Raw genomic sequence first — 25945 nt, 5'->3', positions numbered from 1 at the left:
AGGAGAACCAACTACGGGAGAATATAAATTATAAAAAGAAAAACAAGTGAAACAATACAGAGGACTGAAGTTCTAGCACTCACACACAGTGAGGGCAATCAGTGTGAGCATGAGAGTAACTCGATTTCTTTTGCATGATAGAAAATTTCCCTTTACCGCTGTCTAAACCAGGGTTTCTTCAACATTAAGGTACCTCTAAATTACCTGAAAAATCAGACCGCGGGCTGGTTCAGGTAGTCTGAGATGGAGTCCGAGAGTCAGCATTCCCAACAAGCCCCACGGACTGCTGACGCTGCTTACAGTAGGGTGGGAATCAGCAGTGTCAGCGTCAGGAGCGCCTGGGAGCTGGTCAGAGAAGGATCTGGAGCCCACCCTAGCCCTGAGGAAAGAATCGGCCCTTCAGCAGACCCAGGTGATGAGAATGTGCACCAAAGAGCAGCTAACAAACCATCTTGTATTCACTGGGAATCAGAATCACTTCAGCCTTTTGAAAAATACAAATACTTAGGCTTTATGGCAGAGATTCCGATTCAGTTGGTCTGGGGTATTTGATTTTTGGTATGTTCCACTCCCAGATGGCTCTAATGAGCAGCCAGGGTTGAGAACCGTTCCATTAAAAACACCCCACTGAGTGGAGGGAAATATTCAGCAACAGCTAATGGATGAGGTGTTTCTTTCTTTTTCTAAAATATGTTTTTATTGATTTGAGAGAGAGAAACATCAATGAGAGAGAACCCGATTGGCTGCCTCCTGCACATCCCCTACTAGAGATCAAGCCAGAAACCCGGGCATGTGCCCTGACCAGGAAATGAAATTGCAACCTCAGTGACCTCTGGGCACATGGGATGAAACTCAACCACCTGAGCCCCACTGGCCAGAGCTTCTTTTTGGAATGATGGAAATGTCCTGGAATTAATTATTATGGTTATGGTTGCATAATTCTACAAATATACTAAACACAATGGGAATTGTATGTTTTTAATGGGTCATAAAACTTACATTTAAAAAGATAAATTAAAAACTTCAATAACTTTTCTATCTTAAAATAAATAAATATATAACTCCCAGTGAACAATAATGAAATAAAATCGTTTTCTATCATGAAACTGGCCCAAGAGTTTGAACTTCTTTTAAAAAAGACAAAAAACACAGATGTTCATATGACTCATCCAGAAATGTAAGATCTGTTCATCTACTACTTAGGTTCAACTCTGGTTAAGATAATGGGTGAAAGACAAATCTGAAATAAAACATTGTGTCTCAGGAGGCACCACTATGTTAAAAAAAGAAAAGCATATTTATCAATTTTGAAAAGTTTACTCTGCACACCCCAAGTTTCCACAGTATTTTCAAATAGTAAATAATTTTCCTTTTGCTTCTCCTATTTAAAAATAAATTAATGAGTTAACAAATAAATTAATGAATTTGCTAATTCATTGTATTACATTCTTCCAACTTTTCCATGTTTAAAGACATTCAAAGAACATGTTAAGAAAAAAATATGTAAATGCAAATATGACCTTGTTAAAATTTGGCTTAAAAATCTCCGGATAATGTACTCCTAAAAATAAAAGAGATCATAAACAGCACTAAAATTTCAGGAAAAATCACTGTAATACATGAGACACTGTTGACTTATTCTCAAAAGGAAAGCACTATAAATATACATAAGTAGGCAGCACTCAACATTTTAGAGAGACTTTCTCACAGCTTCTGATTGCTGAGGTGTCAAATGCTCAGAACTATAGGTGCTGTTTGCTCAAGCCAATGAGGATTCACAAGTACAGTATGTGATTTACTTTCCCTGTTGAATTGCCATAGCCCATGTAAGACATGGTTCCACCATGAACCCATCTCCTTGGTTATGGTCCCACATTCTCATTCTTTTGAAGTAGGCACATTCTGGATGCATTACTAAACAGAGTTCCTAAGACAGTATAAGTTGATTACTGGCATCCTCTGGGGTCCTCTGCTCACAAGTGAGAGCTTCTGTCTTAAAAAATGGCTTTCTAGGACTTTCAAGGCAACGGTTAAAGTCACCTTCACAAGTAAGTATGACGCCATCCTTTGTCCATAACTCCCCCATAAAATCCAATGCATTTCAGCAACTATAATTGTTGCTGTGGTGATTTTTCTTTTTAAAACAATTCTACCATGTTACATTCTATAAATGACAAAGAAAAGGCAAATCAATGCCCCTAACTACTGATTTGCCCTGGGTAATAACCCTTTGCTAGTCTCCTATTAGTTTTCATAGTGAGGAAGTTTACCCTCCTGCTATATAAGTACATTTGCTCAATCTCTGAAATAACTATTCTTTTGTTGTTGTTTTGTTAATTCTCACCCAAGGATATTTTTCCATCAATTTTTAGGTAGAATGGGAGGGCGGAAGGGAGGGACGGAGAGGGAGAGAAGGAGAGAGAAGTAGAGAGAGAGTGAGAGAGAGAGAGAGAGAGAGAGAAACAGTGAGGTAAGAAACATACATTGATTGGTTGCCTCTGCACAACCCTAACCAGAGCCAGGGATCAAACCTGCAACCCAGGTATGTGCCCTTGATCAGGAATCAAACCCGTGACCCTTTGGTCTGTGTGCTGATGCTCTAAATGCTGAGTCAAACTGGCTAGGACTGAAATAACTATTCATAATGGATTAGCATGTCTCAGTTCATAATTTAACAATTTACACAATAAAAAACATTTTGTAAAGAAAAGGTAAAAAGCTTACCTAACAGAATATATATTCTGAATATTCTTCTCCCCGGCTTGTCCTTCCTTAACAGCTTGCATTTGTAACAATTTCACAATGGCCTTTATCAAACCATGTGTATTCCTATAAAGAAATATTACATCATGTTAAATGTTATAGATACAAAGCAAATATTCTAATGAAGTGCTTAATTCTACCATTTTTAAATAATTGAACACTTGACACACATACTGAACAGTAGCCAGCCAGCTCAGTCTACAACAGAGCCAAGAAGAGGCCTACAAGCCACACCTCCCATAAAGGAGAAGTAAAGCTGAAAAAATAAAAAAAAAAGCAACGTATTAATCGCCTAACTACACACACTTGGGGGGGAATCAATCAGGAAAAAACAAACATTAGTCCACATAATTGCAGGCAGTGACCACGTTAGTTATCCATACTGAATAATCAAGTCCTTCATTTATAAATATTAGCAGACCATGAATTATTATTCCAGACAATGAATAACCAGACATATGAAATGAATCAGCCATTCAAAGAAGTGGGCCAGGGGACCAATCAGAACAAATAACTCCCATTCAAACAAAGTTAATGGGAGTAGGGAATAGAACTTGAACTTTTCCTTATTCCTGTAAGAGGCAGGAGGATAGTATGTCAAAAAAGAATACCTTGCCCTTTGTTTTATTTTTTTTTCCTTATGAGTAATTTTTTTAATTGTAAAATAGGCCCTGGACAGCGGTTAGAGCGTCAGCCTGAGGTCCAGAGAGACCTGGGTTCGGTTCCCGCTAAGAGCGCGTACCTCGGTTACAGTTTGTCCTCGGCCCTGGTTGGGTCATGCGGGAGGCAGCCACTCGATGTGTCCCTTTCATGTCAATGTTTCTCTCTCTGTCTCTCTCTCTGTCTCTCTCTCTCTCTCTCCCCCTCTCTCCCTCCCTCCCTCCCACTCTATCTGAACAAAAAAATGGAGAAATGTCCTCAGGTGAGGATAAAAAAAAAAATTGTGAAGTAGGATTTTTTTCCAGCATTAGCTTTACTGACGTGCTCAGCGGTTAGAGCATTGGCCTGCGGTCCGGAGAGACCCGGGTTCGGTTCCCGCTAAGGGCACGTGCCTTGGTTGCAGTGTGTCGCCAGCCCCAGTTGGGGTCATGTGGGTGGCAGCCACTCGATGTGTCTCTTTCACATCGATGTTTCTCTCTCTCCCTCCCACTCTATCTGAACAAAAAATGGAAGGGTTTCCTCGGGTGAGGATAAAAAAAAAAAAAAGTGTACAATGCCATGTATTTCACTATACATTGTGAAATGACTGCCAAATCAAGTTAATTAATATATCATGACTTCACATGGCACATTTTTTTTTACTGCAATAGCTCAAAGAGAATCACAGGAAAGTCAGTAAAGCAGGACTGTTGCCTCCTATCTTTGCCCTGCACCCAGTCGTGATGCAGGAAGAAGACGGGCGGGCAGGCAGGCGGAGGAGAGCGAAGTAGCAGCAGTGGTCCTTCCCTCACTGCAGGTTCCCAGGCAATTCACATTCTCCCAATTTATGAGAATACTTATTTCTAGTTCTTTATTGCTTTTATATTTAAGTCCATCCTTTTGGAATACATTTAAGCAGTCTATAGTTAAATAATTGTCCTACTATCATCTACTAAATTATTATCATTATTATTATTATTCTTGGTGAGAATGCTGAAGATCTACTCTGTTAGCATATTTCAAGTATATAGTACCACATGGTTAGCTATAGTCAGCATGATGTTCATTAGCTCCTCTGAACTTATTCATCTTATAAATGGAAGTTTGTACCCTTTGGCCAACTTCTTCCCATTTCCTCTACCACCCAGCCCCTGGCAACCACCAATGTACTCTTAGTTTCTATGAGCTCAACTTTGTTTCTGTTTTTTTTTTTTAGATTCCACATATAAGTGATACCATATTATTTGTCTTCCTTTGTCTGGCTTGTTTCACTCAGCATAATGCCCTCCAGATTCGTCCACAGATCACCCTTCCCTTTTTGTATAAGGATCTCCCTAGGAACTAGAAAAAAAATCTTAAAAAAAAAAAAGATATTTGTTAAATAAAAAATAATTATATTTTAGTCACGGTTGTTAATATTTCGTAGTACTTATTGTAAGCTATGTATTCTCCTAAGTGCTTAGCATGGATTATGTCATTTGCTTTCCAAAATAAGAGTAAGTTACAAATTGCTGTTAACCTTATTTTGGGGCTAAGACAAGGACTTGGGCTTCATTAATTTACATCAGTTGGTACAATTATGTGAGGTGCTATTGAATGTACTCTTTTATGGGATGTAAAGTTTTCCAGCTGATGAAAGGTTTGGCAATGCTGTCCGATACAGTGGCTAACAGCGACAGGTGGCTACTGAGCACTAAAATGTGGTGAATCCAAACAGAGATGTGCTAAGTATAAAATACACACTGGATTTAAAAGACTTAGGACAGCCTGGCTGGTGAGGCTCAGTGGTTGAGCGTCAACCCATGCACCAAGAGGTCGCCAGTTCGATTCCCAGTCAGGGCACATACCCAGGTTGTGGGTCCGATCCCCACGCAGGAGGCTACCAATCGATGTTCTCTCTCATCAATGTTTCTATCTCTCTCTCCCTCTCCCTTCCTCTCTCTCTCTAAAATCAATAAAGAAAAAAATATTTAAATAAATAAGAGACTTAGGACACAAAAAAGAATATAAAATATTATATATAATGTTTTATATTGATTACATATCAAAATAATATTTTTGTATGTGTAGTTACATAAAATATATTGTTAAAATTAATATCACCTGTTTCTTTTTTTTTTTTTTATCCTCACCCAAGGACATTTTCCCATTTTTTTGTTCAGGTAGAGTGGGAGGGAGAGAGGAACAGAGAGAGAGAGAGAAAAACATCGATGTGAAAGGAACACATCAAGTGGCTGCCACCCGCATGACCGACCAGGGCCGGGGACAAACTGCAACCGAAGTACGCGCCCTTAGCGGGAACCGAACCCGGGTCTCTCCGGACCGCAGGTCGACGCTCTAACCGCTGAGCCAAACCGGCCAGGGCTCACCTGTTTCTTTTTACTTTTAAACTTGGCTACTAGAAAATGTTGATTATAAATGTGGCTCACATTTGTGATTCACATTATATTTCTATTTCCTAGCACTGCTAGAGACACTCATATGGTTTAGTTCCTAAGAAGGTTCTTTAGTGAGCATTGAGGTTTCCCTTGCCGTTGACGCATTTCCCAGAATCTTTACAGAGGTACATTTTTTCTTTCAAATGGATCTTCTTATGGTCATGCAATGTTGAGTCATGAATACATTTTTTGTGAAAGATATCACGTATCTGGTTTCTTTTCTGTGTGATTCTCTGGTGAACATCACCGAACGAAGCCTTTCCCCTAAGATCCTCTCTCCTACCTGTGTTCTCTGATGGATGTCAAATTGAGATTCAGCTTTCCTCACATACCCTACATTGGCATTGTGTCAGTTCCATGGTACTTTATTGTGACCAAAATATGGCCAGTTAATCCCACTGTGACTCAATAAACATTAAGAAGTAACTTTTTTAAAAGACAGAACTGAACTGACGCTGTCTTAGGGAGATCAGATTGCATGGTATCTCTTTGAGTCCTTGGGAACAGAGGCACTGCCTTCTTGTGTTCCTTTGGGACTGCTCACATTCTTCTGAAGACCTTCTCTGTTGACACTCTCAGTTTCTAGAATGCTCCTCTCCTCTAAAGGTTAGGAAAAAGATATTTCAGCATCCAAACTTTTAGAGTAAATTCCTTCTTCACACCACTCACGTTTACAGAGTCAAACGCATTCTGTAGCTGAGGATCCTGTATCTTCCAGTATATCCTCCAACTCTTCATAATCCTTCGCGCTTCCCTTTACCAGGATCTGGAGATTCTTCTGCATGGAAACCATAATTGCTCCATATCCAATTTATTAAGAACCTACTCCTGGGTATGAATGTCTGGACTCCGTCTCAGAGGGCGGAGCTTCCAGGGACTCCTCAGTTTCAGGACGTCTTGCTCCTCCAAACATAAATTTGATAACACTAACTCCCCAGGCCTCAGGTTCACAGTCCTGCTGTTTGAAAGGCAGTTCCTCAAGATAATACAAACCACTATGCTCTGACCCAGGCCTGTGCTTAGATGTTACACAAGACCATGAAATCTCAGGTCTCTAGCTATGTTTAGCAGGAAAATTCTCAGCATCACCAGTGAGTGAGCAGTTCCCAGACTGCGGTACTGACTGAAACCTGTCACAGGAGGCTGACTTTGCTTTGCATTGGTAAGAGGGTCACTACAGTTCAGAAACATCCTTGTCTTCTAGCCTTCAATGTTCATGAAACTAGAAATCAACTCTAATGTCTGATTTAAACCAAAAAGACTCCATTTATATAAAACTGGAGAAAGTCCAGGTCACACCTAGTAACCACATAAGGCCACTTCCCCTGGGCCTAATGATTGGTTTAAATGGTATTCATTTTAAATGGTCAGTGTTAATTACATTTCTGACTGAATTTCTTCGAAGAAGTATGGATTCATTAAATACAGGCATACCTGGAGATATTGTGGGTTTGGTTCCAGACCACCACAATAAAGTATCACAATAAAGCAGGTCATAATCTTTTTGCTGTTGGAGGGGCTTGTCTTCAATTTGTAAAAATCACATTTGTGAAGCACAATAAAATGAAGTATGTCTGTAATACTTTTTTGTACATGAAACTATATTGGTTTTCCTTTCCTAATGATTTATTTGTCATATGACTAGAGTTTTAGAGAGGCAAATAACAGACCTCTAATTTTAACCAACATGGGCCACCCACCCCTTTATGAAAGTAGTAGAATCCCAGAGAAAAGCACACATATCATATTTGGATTGAATTCCAGTGAGTTCACAGAACCACTGAAGCTGACAAATGAACTTCAGTTTTTTAACCTTTAAGTTAGGTCTTACTTGGTCTTATTTATGGATCCAGATTTTTATCATGTAAATAACTAAGTCCTTTATTGAATTTTAAGTAAGAGTGTAGCAGGAATAGATATGATTTTTGAAAGATATGGTATCAATCAAATCACATATGGAACTATTTAAATAGTAACACATTTGCCTTAAGTTCAATTGAATAACTATTTAAATTATTTAAATATTTCAAGTGGGTTGTGAGGGATGACGTCAGATTAATTTTTATGTAAATCCTTGCTCTAATTCTAATAAGCTAGGTAATTCCCGGCAAGCTACTTAACACCAAAGAGCCTCAACAGCCTCATCTGTACAATCAGAATCATGATAACAAGCCCCACTCTTATATTGTTTTAAAGATAAATAAAAGTATGTCAGTAAAATAACCGGTTATTTTTTCAAAAAGTTGTGATAATCTAGTACATGAAACTACCATAAAGATTGTAATGTTTTTTTTTTTACTCTTTAATCATTCAATTAATGAATGATTAAGCCTGGAATGTGCCCAGAACAAACTATAAACCCACCCTAAATCCTAGCATTTTCCATCTCTCCTCACAAAACCCTCTTTTTCCTGTTTTAAAGCCATTGTTACTCTGCACCTGAGATCTCCTCTTAAAAAATGAAACCTTTTTATTGAATTCTATATGACTGCCAGAAGAGGTTATAATAGTTTGAATGATGCTGAAAATCAAAATAATGAATTAGAAGAAAACATAACCATTGGAGAAGCAAAAGTCAAAGAAAGGGTAGAAGAAAATTTCATTGGACTTAAGTCTTCAAATAGAAAGGGTTATTACCAAGTACTATGCCGATACCTGAAAAAATTAATTGGTGGAATTTCTCAAATCCGAAGATAAAAAGAAAAATCTATGAACTCTTAGATTTTAAAATGAAATGTATTAGCCTTGGTCAGTTTGACTCAGTGGTTGGAGCATCAGCCTGCAGACCAAAGAGTCAAGGGTTTGATACTGGTCAAGGGCTTGTACCTCAGTTGCGGTTTGGTCCCTGGCCCTGGTCAATGTGTCTCTCTCACATTGATATTTCTTTCTTTCTCTCTCTCTCTTCCTCCCTTCTTTCCTCCCTCCCACTCTATTTGAAGATAAATGGAAAAAAAAAAATGTCCTTGGGTGAGGATTAAAATAATAACAATAATAATAATAAATAAAATTAAATGTATAAAATAAAGACCATTAGACTGATATCATTTCCAATTAGGCATCAGGTTTCTCATCTGCAACACTGAATGAAGCAATGTATATAGAATTATGAGGGAATGGTTTATATAACTTAATAAATCTAAACCCACCCCAAAAATCTGAGAGGAATGTATGAAGACAAAAGTATTATTTTCAGACATAACACTGAAAATTTTCCTTAACAATATTCTCCAGTTAAAAGATAATGCATGATAATTGCCGAATTTGGTAAATATACTACAACCACTGAGTTGTACACCTTTAAAGGGTGATTATATAATATGTGAATTATACCTTCATAAAATTTTTATATTTTTTAAAGGTAAGGCATAAGAAATAATTGATGAAATAGATATAGACTACAAAAACTTTGGTCAAAGTGAATACCAGAAAAACTTACAATCAAATATTTAGCATGTTTCAAATGTGGCTATAAAGATTAAAGCAATTATTAAAAGAGAATTTGTGGGGCCCTGACTGGTTGCTCCGTGGTTAGCGCATCAGCCCTAAGATCAAAGAGTCACCAGTTTGGTTCCAGTCAAGGGCACATACTTGGGTTTCAACTTGGTCCCCGGCCCTGGTCGGCGTCATGTGGGAGGCAACTAATCGATGTGTTTCTCTCTTCCTCTCCCAACTCTGTCTGAAAATAGATGGAAAAATATCCTCGGGTGAGGATTTTTTTAAAAAAAGAGAAAGAGAATTGGTGGGAAAAATAACAAGAAAGGAAAAAAGATGGATAGATAGATAATCTGTCACTAAAATTCCAGATAGTTTTAACATAGTTAGTAGGAAAGATGTTCATGTAGAGAAAACATGAAGTTAAAATCAGAGATGGTCTGAGAGAACATATTTACAACATATATGACAGAAAAGATGAATATCCATAAAACAAGAAAAGCAATGAAATAAGGCAACCACATATTAGAAACATGAGCAGAGAACATAAATATGCAAGTCACAGAAGAATAAGATTCATAATATGCAATGTTGATGAGTGAATGGGGAAATAAGCACTTTCACCTTGAGTATACATTGGTTAAGCTTTTATTGAGAGCAGTTTGGCAGTATCAGTAACACATATACCCCTTTTCTCATAAACTCCACTTCTAAGAACCCCTCCTTAAAAAATATCCTTACATACACCTAAAAAAAATCTTACACTGCATTTATTATTTTTTAAAAAATCAAAAAAATAAATCTTTATTAAGAGTCAAAATATAACATATCCATATGATAGAACACTCTGCAACCATTAACAAGGATGCTGTTTAATGTGCAATTGTGCAACTATAATTATGTATCATGAGGGCAATGACTATGTCTGCTTTCCTCACCATGATATCATAGCACCTAGCACAGGTATATAGGAAATATTCAATGAATATGTTTAATTAACAGATGGACAGATGGACGAAAGACTGCTAAGGCAGTGTCTTGCTTGACTACCGAGGTAAACTCTGAAGGTAATTTCTAGTTCTACAATCACATGATTTTACATATGCATGTTAAAATTATAGTATCTGATATCTTTATTACTAAAATTTGTTAGTTTATTACTAAATAAACAAATATAAATGGTATTACTAGTTGTGGTTATGGACCTTTCATTTTGGAACTGTATATCTAGCAAATGAGGACATTGTAAATACTAGGAAGATAAATTAATATAAAATGCTTTGATATTATCAAGCAATGTAATATCCCTGTTGTAGGAAGAAAGGCAGGGTTTTTTTTGTTTTAATTTCTTTTTTATTAATTAATTTATTTTTGTTATAGATGTTTCTCCTTTTTCCCCCCTAAACACCTTCCTCCCAAACCCGTCCTACCCCCCAGCATTGTTGTCTATGTCCATTGGTTACACTACATACATACAAGTTCTCTGGTTTATCTCATCCCTCCCCTGCCATTCTGGCAGATGTGAGGAAATACCTCAGAGTCCTTTTAATTTGCATCTCAATGATGATTACTAACATTGAGCACTTTTTCATATGTCTCTTGGTCACTGGTATGTCCTGTTTGGAGAGGTGTCTATTTACATGCTCTGTCCATTTTTTAATTGGGTCTTCATTTTGTTGAGTTGTTTGAGTACTCTATATATTTTGGAAATTAATCCCTTATCTGATGTATCGTCGCTAATTATGCTCTCCCATACAGTGGGTTCCCTTTCCATTTTCATGCTTGTTTCTTTTGTTGTGCAGAGCTTTTTAGCTTGATGTAGTCCAATGTATTAATTTTTTCTTTGTTTCTTTTGCCTTAGGCATTGTACCAGTTAAAAATACTGCTGCATGTGATGTCTGAAACTTTGTTGCTTACATTTTCTTCTAGGATTTTTTTGGATTCATGAGTCACATTTACGTCTTTTATCCATTGTGAGTTTATTCTTGCATATGGTGTAAGTTGGTGGTCTAGTTTCATTTTTTTGCATGTATCTGTCCAATTTTCCCGACACCATTTATTACAGAAGCTGTCTTTATTCCATTGTATGCTCTTGCCATTTTTCTCAAATGTTAATTGAGCATAATGTCTTGGGTCAATTTCCGGGTTCTCTGTTCTGTTCCATTCATCTATACACTTGTTCTTGTGCCAATAACAGGCTCTTTTGATTAAAGTGTAGTATAACCTGGTATTCAGTATTGTGATCGCTCTTACTTTGTTCTTCTTTTTCAAGACTGCTGTGGTTATTCGGGGTCTTTTTTGGTTCCATATAAACTTCTGGAGTATTTGTTCTATTTCTGTGAAATATGTCATTGGTATTTTGACAAGAATCTATAGATTGCTCTGGGTAGTATGAACATTTTAATGATGCTAATTCTTCCAACCCATGAACAAGTATATGCTTCTGCTTTTTTATATCTTCCTCTATTTCTTTTTTCAATATCCTCTAGTTTTCTGCAAATAGGTCCTTTATTTCTTTGGTCAAGTTTATTCCTAGGTATCTTAATGTTTTTCCTGCAATGGCAAATGGGAATTTTTTTTTTTTTTTAGTTTCTCTTTCTGTGAGTTCAGTATTAGTGTATAAGACTGCCATCAATTTCTTAATGTTAATTTTGTATCCTGCTACCTTGCCAAATTTGGTTATTAAATCTAGATTTTTACTGGAGTCTTTAGGGTTTTCTATGTACAATATCATATCATCTGCAAATAATGACAGTTTCACTTTCTCCTTTCCAATTTGGATCCCTTTTATTTTTTCTTCATGTCTGATTGCTGTGGCTGTGACTTCCAGTACTATGTTAAATAAGAGTGACAAAAGTGGGCATAAGTGTCTTGTTCCTGGTCTTAAGGGAAATGCTTTTAGGTTTCGCTCGTTGAATATAATGTTGGCGGGGATTCCAAAATGGCGGCGCAGTGAATGGAAGCTACTTAGACCATCTCCCAGGACCAAACTGGAATTACAACTAAAATAAAGACAAATCACCAGGACAAAAGCAACAGAAGAGCAGCTTACAAGGCCCATAAAACCAGGGACACAAATTGATCTTGGTAGGATTGCAGAGGCACGAGAGGGGCGCTAGGAGCCAACAAACAGCAGAGGTCTTATCTGTGAGGAGCACCCTCGGGGTTAAAAGCCCAAGCCTGCTCCTCAGCACAGAGGTCTAGGAAAGAGCACTAAAATAGCCACAGCCACTCACCTTGGGCTCTAACAGAGGGAGGGCAGACAGGACTAAAACTGTATGGGGACAGTTGGGATTTGGAGGGCACTCAGAGCTTTCACTGAGTTGCAGCCACACAGGACAATGGCCATCTTACACATTCCAAGGGCTCTGCAGAGAGGCGGTGGCTCCTCCTTTGAAGATTCAAAAGCACACAGGTGAACAATTGAAAGGTAAATTAAGGCTCATTAACAACCAGCATCTGCCCAACCCTCAGGAAGTCCCCTTACACTGAACACCTCAGGAAGTTTTTCATTCAACTGAGAATCCAAGGCTTTTCAAATAACCCTGACTAATAGCCTCCAGGCAAAAAGCTACAGGACAACTGAACCTTTCTTGGGCTTGCAAATCTACCCAGGAAAGTAAGACTTGACAGCCATGTTTAACATGGGTCCTCCAACGCTCATCCAAACCCAGTAGAGGGAGCCACAAACAGCAGAACACCAACACCCACAGGGAAAATTTGGCAGGCTCCAAAACCCACTGAGATAGCCAAAATAGTGAAGTAAAGAAACAAATCCCAAATGAAAAAACAAGAGACTGCTATCAAAGATGAGATAAATAAAATGCAGTTAAACAAGTTAACAAAGCTAGAATTTAGAACCATGATCTTCAGGAAGCTCAAATATGAGTAAGAATATCAACACAAGCAGAAACATATAAACACTGAAAATCAACCAATTGGAAATGAAAAACCATGAAGAAGAAATGAAGAATGACATAGCAGAAATAAAGAACACAGTGGAAGGACTAAACAGCAGAGTAGAAGAAGCAGTGAATGAGAAAACAGGGTAGAAAAAAATCAACCAATCAGAAAACCAAAAGGAAAAAACAATTAAAAAATAGGAAGACAGCTTAAAAGAACTGTGGGACAACTGGAAAGATAATAATATTCACATCAAAGGAGTCCCCAAAGAAAAAGAAAATGAGCAAGGGTTAGAGAATACATTTAAAAAAATAGTGGCAGAAAACTTTCTTAATTTGGTGAAGGAAGAAGGCATTCAAGTTCAAGAAGCACAGAGAGCTTTAAGTAAGAACCCAAAGAAGCCAACACCAAGACACATAGTAATTAAAATGAAAAAATTAAAGACAAAGCAAGAATCCTAAAGGCAGCAAAAGATAAGGAACAGGTTACCTACAAAGAACCTCCATAAGGTTATCAGCTGATTTCTCAACAGAAACACTAAAGGCCAGAAGGGAATGACATGAAGTATTCAAGGTCATGAAAAACAAGGATCTAAATTCAAGACTATTCTATCCAGCAAGGCTATCATACAAAATAGAAGGTCAAATAAAGAGCTTCCCAGACAATAAAAAGGCTAAGGGAATACATTAGCACCAAACTGGCACTGCAAGAAATGTTAAAAGGACTGCTGTAATTAGTAAAAGAAATAGGAAGAAAAATATAACCACAATAAACGAAAATGGCAATAAATAAGTACATATCAATAATCACCTTAAATATAAATGGATTGAATGCTCCCATAAAAAGACACAGAATAGCTGATTAGATAAGAAAGCATGACTCATCTATGTGTTGTTTACAAGAGACCCACGTCACAACAAAAGAATCACATAGGTTGAAAGTGAAGAGATGAAAAAAAATCTTCCAGGAAGGGAAAAAAAGCTGGGGTAGCAATACTCATATCTGATAAAATAGATTTCAAAATGAAAGCCATAACTAGAGACAAAGAGGGTCACTACATAATACTATAAGGATCTACCTGACAGGAAGATATAACCTTGGTAAACATATATACACCCAATATAGGAGAACCAAAATATATTAAAAATCTTCTGGAGGACTTCAAAGGAAAAATTGACAGCAATACAATCATAGCAGGGAACTTCAAGAACTCACTGACATCACTGGATAGATCCTCTAGACAAAAAATTAACAAGGAAAAGAGACTCTAAATGAAACACTAGACCAAATGGATTTAATAGATATCTACAGAGAATTACACCCAAAAACTACAGAATTCACATTCTTCTCAAATGCACATGGGACATTCTAAAGACAGACCACATGTTAGGACACAAACTAAGTCTCTACAAGTTCAAGAAGACTGAAATCATATCAAGCATCTTCTCAGATCACAATGACATGAAACTAGAAATCAACTGCAACAAGAACAAGCAAAAACACCTGAAAACATGGAGGCTAAACAGCATGTTATTAAACAATGAATGGGTTATCGAGATCAAGGAAGAAATTAAAAACTTTGTGGAAACCAATGAAAATGAACACACAAAAACACAAAATCTATGGGATGCAGTGAAAGCAGTTCTGAGAGGGAAGTTCGTAGCACTACAGACCTACCTCAAGAAACAAGACAAATTTCTAATAGACTATCTAACCTCACAGCTTAACAAACTAAAAAGCCAACAAAAAGAAAACCCCCAAGCAAGTAGAAGGAAGGAAACAGTAAAGATCAGAGCAGAAATAAATGACATAGAGTCTAAGAAAACAATTTAAAGGATCAGTGAAACAAAGAGCTGGTTTTTTGAAAAGATAAACAAGTGTGATGGACCCTTAGCTAGACTCAACAAGAAACAAAGACAGAGAACCCAAATACACAAAATAAGAAATAAAAGAGAAGTAACAACTGACACCACAGAAACACAAAGGATCATTAACAAATACTATGAACAATTATATGGCAACAAATTCAACAATCTAAGCAAAATGGACAAATTTCTAGAAACACATAGTCTCCCAAAACTGGACCAGGAAGAGATAGAAAACTTGAACAGACCAATAACAACTAAGGAAATTGGTAATCAAGACTCTCCCAGCAAATAAAAGCCCAGGCCCGAACAGATTCACGGGGTAGTTTTACTGAACATTCAAGAAAGAACACACACCCATTCTCCTCAAACTATTTCAAAAAATTCAAGAAGGAAGACTTCCAAACTCCTTTTATGAGGCCAGCATAATTCTAATTCCAAAACCAGAAAAAGACACTACAAAGAAAGAAAACTACAGGCCAATATCCCTGGTGAACATAGATGCCAAAATCCTTAACAAAATACTAGCAAATCGGATCCAGCAATACATCAAAAAAATCATTCACCATGACCAAGTGGGATTCATCCCAGGGATGCAATGCTGGTAAAATATTCTCAAATCAATGTGATACACCACATAAACAAAATGAAAAACAAAAACCACATGATCATATCAATAGACACTCAAAAAGCATTCAACAAAATCCAGCACCCATTTCTAATAAAAACGCTTAGCAATCTGGGAATAGAGGGATCATATCTCAACATAATAAAGGGCATATATGAAAGACCTACAGCTAACATACTAAAAGCATTTCCCTTAAGAACAGGAACAAGACAAGGATGCCTGCCCACTTTTGCCACTCTTATTTAACATAGTACTGGAAGTCTTAGCCACAGCAATCAGACATGAAATAAAAATAAAAGGGATCCAAATCGGAAAGGAGGAAGTGAAATTGTCATTATTTGCAGATGACATGATACTATACGTAGAAAACCTCAAAGACTCCATCAAAAATTTACTAGACTTAATAAATAAATTTGGCAAAGTATCAGGATACAAAATTAATGTCAAGAAATTGATGGCATTCTTACATACCAATGATGAACTCATTGAAGGAGAAACTTAAAAAAAATTCCATTTAACACTGCAGCAAAAAAATTAAGATACCTAGGAATAAACTTGACCAGAGAAATAAAGGACCTATTCACAGAAAACTACAGGTCATTGAAAAAAGAAATAGAGGCCCTGGCGGTTTTGTTCAGTGGTTAGAGTGTTGGCCTGAGGTCCAGAGAGACCTGGGTTCAGTTCCCGCTAAGGGCAATTGCCATTTGACCCACTGATCCCTCTTCTAGGAATATACCCTAAGAAACCTGAAACACCAATCAGAAAGAATATATGTACCCCCATGTTCATAGCAGCACTATTTACAATAGCTAAGATCTGGAAATAGCCCAAGTGTCCATCAGTAGAAGAATCGATGAAAAAGCTGTGGTACATATACACAATGGAGTACTATGCAGCTGTAAGAAAGAAAGATCTCTTATCCTTTGAGACGACATGGAGGGACCTGGACAGTATTATCCTAAGTGAAACAAGCCAAGCAGAGAAAGACAAATATCACATGATCTCACTTATTTTGGGATTATAATGAACATAACAGTCTGAGGAACAGGGTAGACCCAGGGACGTGGAAGTAGGGTACAGACTGACAACCTTCAGAAGAAGCGGTGGAGGGAAGAGGGAAGATATAAACCACAGAACTTATATGCATGTATGCATAACCGATTGACATGGACAACAAAGCTGGGGGGATGGGGAGGAGGGTGCCAATGGGGAAAAAAAGGAGAAACATCTGTAACAAAAATAAATTTAAAAAAAAAAGAATATAATGTTGGCTGTAGGTTTTTCATATATGGCCAATATTTATTATGTCGAGATATGATCCCTCTATTCCCACACTGCTGAGCTTTTTATTAGAAATGGGTGCTGGATTTTGTTGAATGCTTTTTCAGCATCTATTGATATGATAATATGGTTTTTGTCTTTCATTTTGTTTATGTGGTGTATCACATTTATTGATTTGAGAATATTGTACCAGTTCTGCATCCTTAGGATGAATCCCACTTGGTCATGGTGACAAATTTTTTTAATGTATTGCTGGATCCGATTTGCTAGTATTTTGTTAAGGATTTTGGCATCTATGTTCATCAGGGATATTGGCATGTAGTTTTCTTTCTTTGTAGTGTCTTTATCTGGTTTTGTAATTAGAATTATTGCTGGCCTCATAAAATGAGTTTGGATTCTTGAATTTTTTGGAATAGTTTGAGGAGAATAGTTGTTAGTTTTAGTAAAACTCCCCTGTGAATCTCTTAAGGCCCAGGCTTTTGTTTGCTTGGAGATTCTTGATTACATCTTCAAATTCCTTATTTGTTATTGTTCTGTCCAAGTTTTCTATCTCTTCCTGGTTTGGTTTTGGGAAACTGTGTTTCTAGAAATTTGTCCATTTCACCTAGAATGTCCAGTTTTTTGGCATATAATTGTTTATTGTACGTTTTGATGATCCTTTGTATTTCTGTGGTGTCAGTTGTTACTTCTCCTCTTTCATTTCTGATTTTCTTTAGTTGGGTCCTTTCTCTTTGTTTCTTGGTGAGTCTAGTTAAGGGTCTATCAATGTTGTTTATCTTTTCAAAGAACCAGCTCTTTGTTTCATTGATCTTTTGAATTGTTTTTTAGCCTCTTGGAGTTTTTTTGTTTTTGTTTTTAATATATCTTAATCCTGGTACTTACAACATTAAAACAACTTAAGACTCCTGATAAAATAAGCAAAGTAAACGTAAATATGTAGCATGGCAAATAGAGATTTAACTACTGTGATGATGACTGGCCACCATGCAGCTAAATTCACCACATTGAATATTAGCTACTAAATGATTTCTATGACTAAAGGTCAGGGCAGCTGTAAGAAGTTCCCTTTGGAAGATGCTATTTTCTTTTACTCCCTTTCCTCTCAAATCATTAGTCACATATGAAAACTATTAAGTAGCAATAGGACTTTTTAAACTTTAATTTCTCTATTTCAACCTCTCTCTCTCAAGCTGCTTCTAAGTCGTGGGTCTAAAACAAACTTGCTCAAAACAGTGAAAACATTGTCTCAAAAGATCATTGAAAAAAGAGAAAAGAGGACTAAAATACATCAATTATGTTTAAATCCATGAGCTCATTATAATGCTTTATAAAATGAAATCTAATTAGTCAATACTGAAGGATGCTAAAAAAAACCAACAAACAAACCTGATTATTTTGAGGTTTAGTAAATACAGAGAAAAAAATCAAGTATATAATCTGCCTTTCCTATACAAAGTGTGCTAATAAGTGACCAAATAGTAGGTATGGGTAAGATTCTCTTTATAGCAGTACTTCAGGTAATAAGTGAATAAAAAAATGATAGAATCAGAATTTAACCATTTTTAACCTCCTCAAGCCACTGAACTTCAACAGTTAACAACCAGATATTATGTGCCTCCTGCTAGAAAAACACCTTTGAAGAAGCCTTCCCTCTCCCAACACCCACCCCCAACAACAACAAAAATTTAACTTATATATCATCAAATTCCTAGAAGCAAACTTTCAATGTACTGGAAATACAGATAAATAAGTTAAAGCACACGGGGATACAATCAGCAAAATCCATACTGTGGAAATCACTGCAAACAACCAAGTTTCTTCAGCAAATAGTAAGAAAAAGAGAGACAGAGACAGGGAGATAGATGTGAGTGGGAGAGCCTACAGATTAAATGAAATGAAAAAGACACAACAACCAATTCTTATTTAGATGGTCATTCAAACAAACTTTAAAAAAAAATGAGGTAATTAGAAACTTGAACACTGACTAGACATTTAAAATATTATGCATGCACAGCCAGTGTGGCTCAATGGTTGAGCATCCACCCATGCACCAAGAGGTCACCGGTTTGATTCCCAGTCAGGGTACATGCCCAGGTTGTGGGCCTGATTCCCAGTTGGGGGGCATGCAGGAGGTTGCCAATGTTCTCTCTCCTCAATGATTCTATCTCTGTCCCCGCTCCCTTCCTCTCTCTAAAATCAATTTAAAAAAGAAAAAAATTTTTTAAATTATGCATGTACACACACCTATATATCCAGGTATAATAATGCCATTACTATTATGTGTTTTAAAAAGAGCTATACAGTCGGCCCTCATTTATCACAGTTAATCAGTTCCAGACTCTATCGTGATAAATGAATTTCTGCAAAGTAGGATTCTTTATTTATAAATCAAATATTTTCACAGTTAGAGCATAGAAAACCTGTTTACGACCTTCTAAATATGTTTTTTTAACATTATTACAGCCCTTTAGATATGAAATAATACTCTTTAGTCACCATTACCCTCATATTACCCAATATATTAGAGAAAATAAGATATATTAGACATTACAAATATCATATTATTGTACATATAATTACACACATACACACACACACAGTTCTAACACACAACTACTTACCTATGAAAATAATGCAAGTTGTTTGATGATGAAGCGATGAAGATGAAGAGATGTGCTGCACAGCAAAGAGGAGCAAGGTTACTGCTCCTCTGCAGGCACCACCTCAGTAGGAGAGTCTTCAGGTGGTGCAGTGTCTTCAGCAGGTGTCGTCTTCCACTGAAGGAGCACTAGGAGGAGGCAGCGGGTGTCTGGTGCGCGGCTGAAGCATATCGTGATAGGCAGTTACTGGCACTGTCTTTTCGTATGCATGAGGGGGCTTTTGTAGGGTTCTATGGCTCCATCAAGTGCATTCTGGAACCACAATGCATGTGTCATTTGTGGGTCCCATTCGCCAATCCTGTCCTGTACTACCTTCATAGTTCTCACGACTTGGGAGGGATGCTCAAGTGTAAGGCCAACTTCCTCCTCCTGACCCCCAGGAACCTCTGGCTGCTCTTCCTCCTCTTCACTCGCAGACTTAATCATCTCCACCAGATCCTCGTCAGTTAAGGACACCTGTTCTGGATGATACTCGCCCTCCTCAAGGATCTTCTGGAAAGTGTTGTTCGTGTAGTCCTCTGCTGCAGGCTGGTCAGCAGAGGCAGCTTCTCCATGGAGAACAACACTCTTCAGATGATACCACTTCTGGAACTTCTCAAACCAACCCTTGCTCGCTGTGAAATCCATGAAGCAGAGGAGGGTCCTGGTTGAGGTTTGTCCACCGTAAAGCTCTGATAGAGCTTCCTCACCTTCTCCTGGATGACCAGCGACTCCAACAGAATGTTTTTCTTGCGGTTGTCACTGATTCGAACAGCTACAGCACACTCTGTTTTCACTATGAACTTATTATGACTTGTCGCAACACACTTTGCTTCCTTTTTGAAAGAGACAGCAGCCATTGCACGGATGTTCTTTTAATCTTTACGGATGGAGCAAACGATAGACTCATTCAAGTCGTAATGGCGGGCAACCTCCATGATTTTCTTGCCATCTTTGATCATATCCAAGAGTTTCACTTTCTCCTGGATGGTATTCATCTTCCTCCGCTGCTTAGTTTCATTGTCAGAAGGCTTAGAAGCAGCAGCACAATTTGGAGCCATCGTGGGGCTTAGGTAAAAGCTCTCAGAAATTGCAAACACTTACAAGATCAAAGATGCTTCCGACGCATAGCGATGTAGAAGCGTGTGTGAGAGAAACGAACTTGCATGAGGCTGAGCCAATCAGTGGCCAGGATAGGAAGGGGATAGGATAGCCAATCAGTGAACAGCATGCTCTGACTGGCTTGGTTTCACCACACCCAATTTTTTAGAAAAAAGTTATTGCCCACACACAAGGAGTGGTCGAGCGGTTGCACCTGGCGTGAAGGATCCCTGGTGTGCTCGAATACATAGGCCTACAGTCCATACGGACAGTAATTTTAATTTTAATTGTAATACAGGGGTGTATAGTTGACTCAGACAACCAGGCGTGCACTGTATCATTTTCACTGTCTCGATCAACTTTTTAATGAATATATTTGGAAAAACTGCGATAGAGTGAAGCCGCGAAAGTCAAAGTGCACAGTGGCAAGGGATGGACAATGGTATACTTAAATAGCTACAGAAGAAATCATACAATGTCTAGGATTTTCTCCAAAAGAATATGGGCAAAATGGAAGTGGATGGGGTTATGGAAGGAGCAGGATTGGCCATGAGTTAACAGTTCTGGGGCTAAGGGACAGAAAGAAACAGGAGGGTTCATAACACTGTTCTAGTTACTTTGGAAATTCTCCATAAAAGTTTTCAAAGTCATAGGAAGAGTTCCTGTTTGTAACACACGTTTGTTTGTTTGTTTGTTTGTTTGTTTGTTTGTTTTTTCAAAATTTTCTTGGTTACTTTGTATGTGTCCCACTCCAAGCTATTATTTTCTTTCTTTATCTCCCTTCCCCTGGCAACCAAGGCAATGGTTGTTTCTATCATTATTGCTCTTTGGAGAGATCATTTATAATTTCAAAAAAATATTCCAGAGGAGGAGGATGGTGGTGATGATGATATATGATAGAAAACATGGTGGCATCTTGCCATCACAGTATAACAGTATGTAATTTTTGACAATGAATCTATGTCCACTCAATCTCTCCTGCCTCTATCCCTGTCAGAACAACACAGATCTAATATCAGTCACTCATACTTAAATACAATTGTGTTCCAAAGCGAGAGCTGAGCTGAGAGACTGAACGACACCTATGTCCAAAGGCATGGCTTTCCTCCAAGTTCAATCCCAGTGCAGAAGACTCCTTGGGAACAATGTTCCAGTCTCCTCTCTGTTTTGGGGTTGACTGCACCTTCCCTATTTATATGGTTATTATATAAGGGATCCTAGCACACATATGTTCACACAATAAAGACACAGCCTGTAGAGGGTTACATTATGTCCCCAAAACTATGATATGATATCTTAGTCCTAACCCCTGGTACCTGTGATTATGACTTCATTTGGAAATAGGGTCTTTGCAGATATAATTAAGGATATCAAGATGAGATCATCCTGGATGTGCCTTAAATCTAATGACTGATATCCTCATAAGAAAAGGAGAAGAAATTTGAGACACAAAGACACCCTGAGAAGAAGGTCATGAAAAGACAGAGGCAAAGATTAGAGTTATGCAGCCATAAGCCCAGGAGCACCAAGGGTTGTGGCAGCCTCAGGAACTAGGAGAGAGATGAGGAACAGTCTCGCAGTCAGAAGGAATCAAACCTGCTAACATCTTGGTTTTGGACTCCTGGCCTCCAGAATTGTGAAATAATAAACTGCTGTTGTTTTAAGCCACCAAGTTACAGCAGCCCTAGAAACTACTACACAGCTGCTGGCAGAGCTGACTGGACCTGGAGTAAACTCCTTCACACGTGCTGGGTCCTAGCCTTGGAATGCTTTCATTGTGACCAAGAAATTCCAACCTCAGTCTGGCTGTATCTTATACATAAAAGATGCTAACCCAGGTCCTGCTCCGCTGGCTGGAGCATCGTCCCGTACACCAAAAGGTTGCCTGTTCGATTCCAGGTCAGGGCACATGCCTAGGTTGCGGGTTTGATCCCAGGTTGGGGAGTGTGCAGAAGGCAGCCAATCTCCCCCCCTCACCCCCCGCTCCTCTCTTTCTAAAAAGCAATAAAAACATAACTTCCAGTGAATATTTAAAAAATAAAAGAGATGTTAACCCAGGAGTAGGTGGTGGCCTTCAACTGGGAAGCAGAGAAAGTCAGCTGCAATAGAGAAGAAACACACAACCTGTATCCGATTTGTTTCTGAGGCCCCGGTGCTTTCCTGTTCTTGGGTCCTAAGGGACACCCTTCATCAAAAAAATAAAAATCACCCTTTTATGCTCAAGGGAGTTCGCGTGGATTTCTGTAAGTTGTCGCCCAGAGTCCTAACACACTCAGGACCCTGCTGCCAAAAGCCCTTCAGTAAAGCCCTGGCCAGTTTGGCTCAGCGGTTAGAGCGTCGGCCTGCGGTCCGGAGAGACCCGGGTTCGGTTCCTGCTAAGGGCACGTACTTCGGTTGCAGTTTGTCCCCGGCCCTGGTCGGTTGTACGGGTGGCAGCCACTCGATGTGTCCCTTCACGTCGATGTTTCTCTCTCTCTCTCCCCCTTCCTCTCTCTCCCTCCCACTCTATCTGTACAAAAAATGGAAAAATGTCCTCGGGTGAGGATAAAAAAAAAAAAAAAAAAAAGCCCTTCAGTGACGATCAGCTGCAGCAAGTCCTTCCTTGGGGTGCCACGAAGAGCTGCAGTAACTCAAGAGCCCTCTGAGAGAAAGCAAAGAAAACGTCAGGCCGCAGCTACAATCACAGTCGCAAGAGGCGATGCACAATAGAACCTCAACTTTCACTGGGTGTAAGAGCGAGGATCCTATCATGAGAGGGAGTGGGGGGGTCAATAATGATATTGACTATTCCAAAAAAATAAAAATAAAACAGAAAAGAAACCATTTTTGGTCACACTATACAGACTATGCTAATTAAAACCACCCAGGAAAATTGCTCTTCACTAGATAAATATAGCACAATTGCTATTGTGTATATGCATGACATGTATCAGGTTTCCTTTGTTTGGGGTTCATTTGACAATAGCATTAAGCACCACTCATGCATTTCAGTTGCCTTTTGAAAAGATTATAAATAATTTCCAGTTCTTTGCTTTCGAGACATTCCAAATGTGAGGTACAAGGAAGTACCCATACTAATTTTGTGGCCAGGGTTGAAGAATATAACACAAACATCCCAAAAAGGGGCATCCTTAGATATCATGGGAACAAATGGCACAAATATAGCCAAGTCCCTTTTTTAACTGAAAAGGACAACTGTTCAGCCTTAAGCAGAGTAAGTCACCAGCAAATTAGACAATGGTAAACACTAGATTAAAGATCAAATCACTTCTAACTTTATTGGAAAAATTATATGAGAAAAGCGAGTCAGGAAAAGAGGGAGGCATTTAAAAAACCACACACACACAATTCTGAGGAACCCATGCTTGAATAAATGACAAAAAAAAAATGATGCTTCTTTACAAAAGGATCTAAGAGATATAGTGCTATTGAGTTGTGCTTGGGAAAGTTCTGTACCCTCATTTGTCTTCTAAGTACCAGAAAATAGCCAGATTTCTTCTGAAGCATGTTTTCCATTATAAAAATCACATGTTCAGTAGCTACTTGCCTTAAATCACCTAGAAACATCTTAGCATAAACTTGTGACTGGAAGATTTTCGTGACAAAGCCTTCAACCAGATAACTAACTTAAAAAAGAAATAGGGCAGAATGTCCTAGAAGAGAAAAGTGGCTGAAATTACTTTTCTGGTTATGGGCTGCAATTTGAGAGATATTCTGGGATTTTAGAGAAAGAAAAAGCATTGGAAAAAAGGAAAAGAGAACATCTGGAAACAAGCTAAACAATTTAAAGGAATATTTAAAAGAAAAGGTAGAAAAACAGACATGATCTAGGAATTCTGTCGCTCTCAGGTAAGAGATAAATGAGTAATGACACCCATGTAGATTTAAGCCCTGAAACCATCTCAATTCCTGAAAAACACTCGGACACCCCCAGCTGCAGATGAAAGCTTGTTAACTCTCCTCCTGAGAAGATACCTTATAGGAACCCTCATAGAGGCATCCTTCCTTGGTTCTCCTCCTACCAAATAAAGAGAAGAAAACTAAGTAGTACTACAGAAAAGCCTCAAGAATCCAAGATATAACCCTGGCTGTCGTGGCTCAGTTGGTTGGGCATTGTCCTGTGCACCAAAAGGTTGCAGGCTCAATCCCTGGCAGGGCCCCTACCAGAAGGCAGCCCATTGATGTTTCACTCTCACATGAATGTTTCTCTCTCTCTCTCTCTCTCCCTTCCTCTCTCTCTAAAAATCAATAAAAATATATTTTTAAAAAAGAATACAAGATATAAATGCAGTGACTCTTTAGTTGTTAGCCATTTCTTACATGATAACAAAGCAATTAGGTGCCCCAAGGAACAGGATCATCAATACAAGAGAAGACACGGAAAAACAAAAATTCACTTATTAAATTACCTTTAATCTTCATTCCAAATAGTTCTCAGAATCTTTTTTTTTTTTTAACCAAATTGGACCTTTATTAATCCATGATCAAGAACTCACTGAATCCAACAGCTTTAGTCAGGATGCACTATAGGCATTTTTAATACCCTATGCAAAACTGCATTTAAAAGTAGACTTTAGGAACCTCAGGAAATAAGCTTATATTTCTCACACCTTAATACACTTTATTTTCCCAAATACATAAATTGCAGGTCTCTTCCCTATTTGAAAGCACAAAAGGCACACAAATCAAGTGCAGCCTAGTTTATCTAGAGCATAACCGTTCTACCAAACGCATTTTTAAAAGGAGTAGGGGGTAGGTTGGGGAAGCAGTTCAACTGAAATTATAGGCTGTCATGACATCTCAATATTGAAAACTGAATACCTGGTTCCACAGGACAGTACAGTTTTATTCACAGTCCCGTTGCTAAGCAACTATAACAATGGCTGCATCAGCTTTCTTAGAAACTAGCACAGGTAAGGGAGCGGGAAATCTAAGAAAAATAGGCACACTCCTTGCTTTGGGAATCTTTATCACAGGATAAACTCAATGTAAAAACAAACCAACAAGCAAAACCAAAAACTACCTACACTTAAAACAAGCAGCTCCTTAAAGGAGAAGAAAATTACGTGCTACTATGTATCATTTACTTTCATTTTAGTTTTGCTTAATCTCAAAATTCACATTTAACTGGTGATAATGATTTCCTTACTGTGCTGCCTTTGTGGTCCCTTTCTTTCCTTCACCCTCCCTTGGGATTTTTTTTTTTTTTCCACATTTCCTTACTGATTAAAAGAACATTTTTGACCTCTTAAATCC

General features: G+C 38.1%; 1 protein-coding gene across 1 annotated transcript in view; it reads right to left on the bottom strand.

The window, feature by feature from the left end:
- The window catches only part of FOCAD (focadhesin), a 300263-nt gene that overhangs the window by 250994 nt on the left and 23324 nt on the right, over positions 1-25945 (bottom strand). Inside the window, 1 exon segment of the mRNA XM_036260660.1 lies at positions 2725-2829. Coding sequence (XP_036116553.1) covers positions 2725-2829 — 105 coding nt within the window.

Source organism: Molossus molossus, unplaced genomic scaffold (genome assembly GCF_014108415.1).
Source record: "Molossus molossus isolate mMolMol1 unplaced genomic scaffold, mMolMol1.p scaffold_m16_p_14, whole genome shotgun sequence".
NCBI lineage: Eukaryota > Metazoa > Chordata > Mammalia > Chiroptera > Molossidae > Molossus > Molossus molossus.
This window is presented reverse-complemented; position numbering and strand designations above follow the sequence as displayed.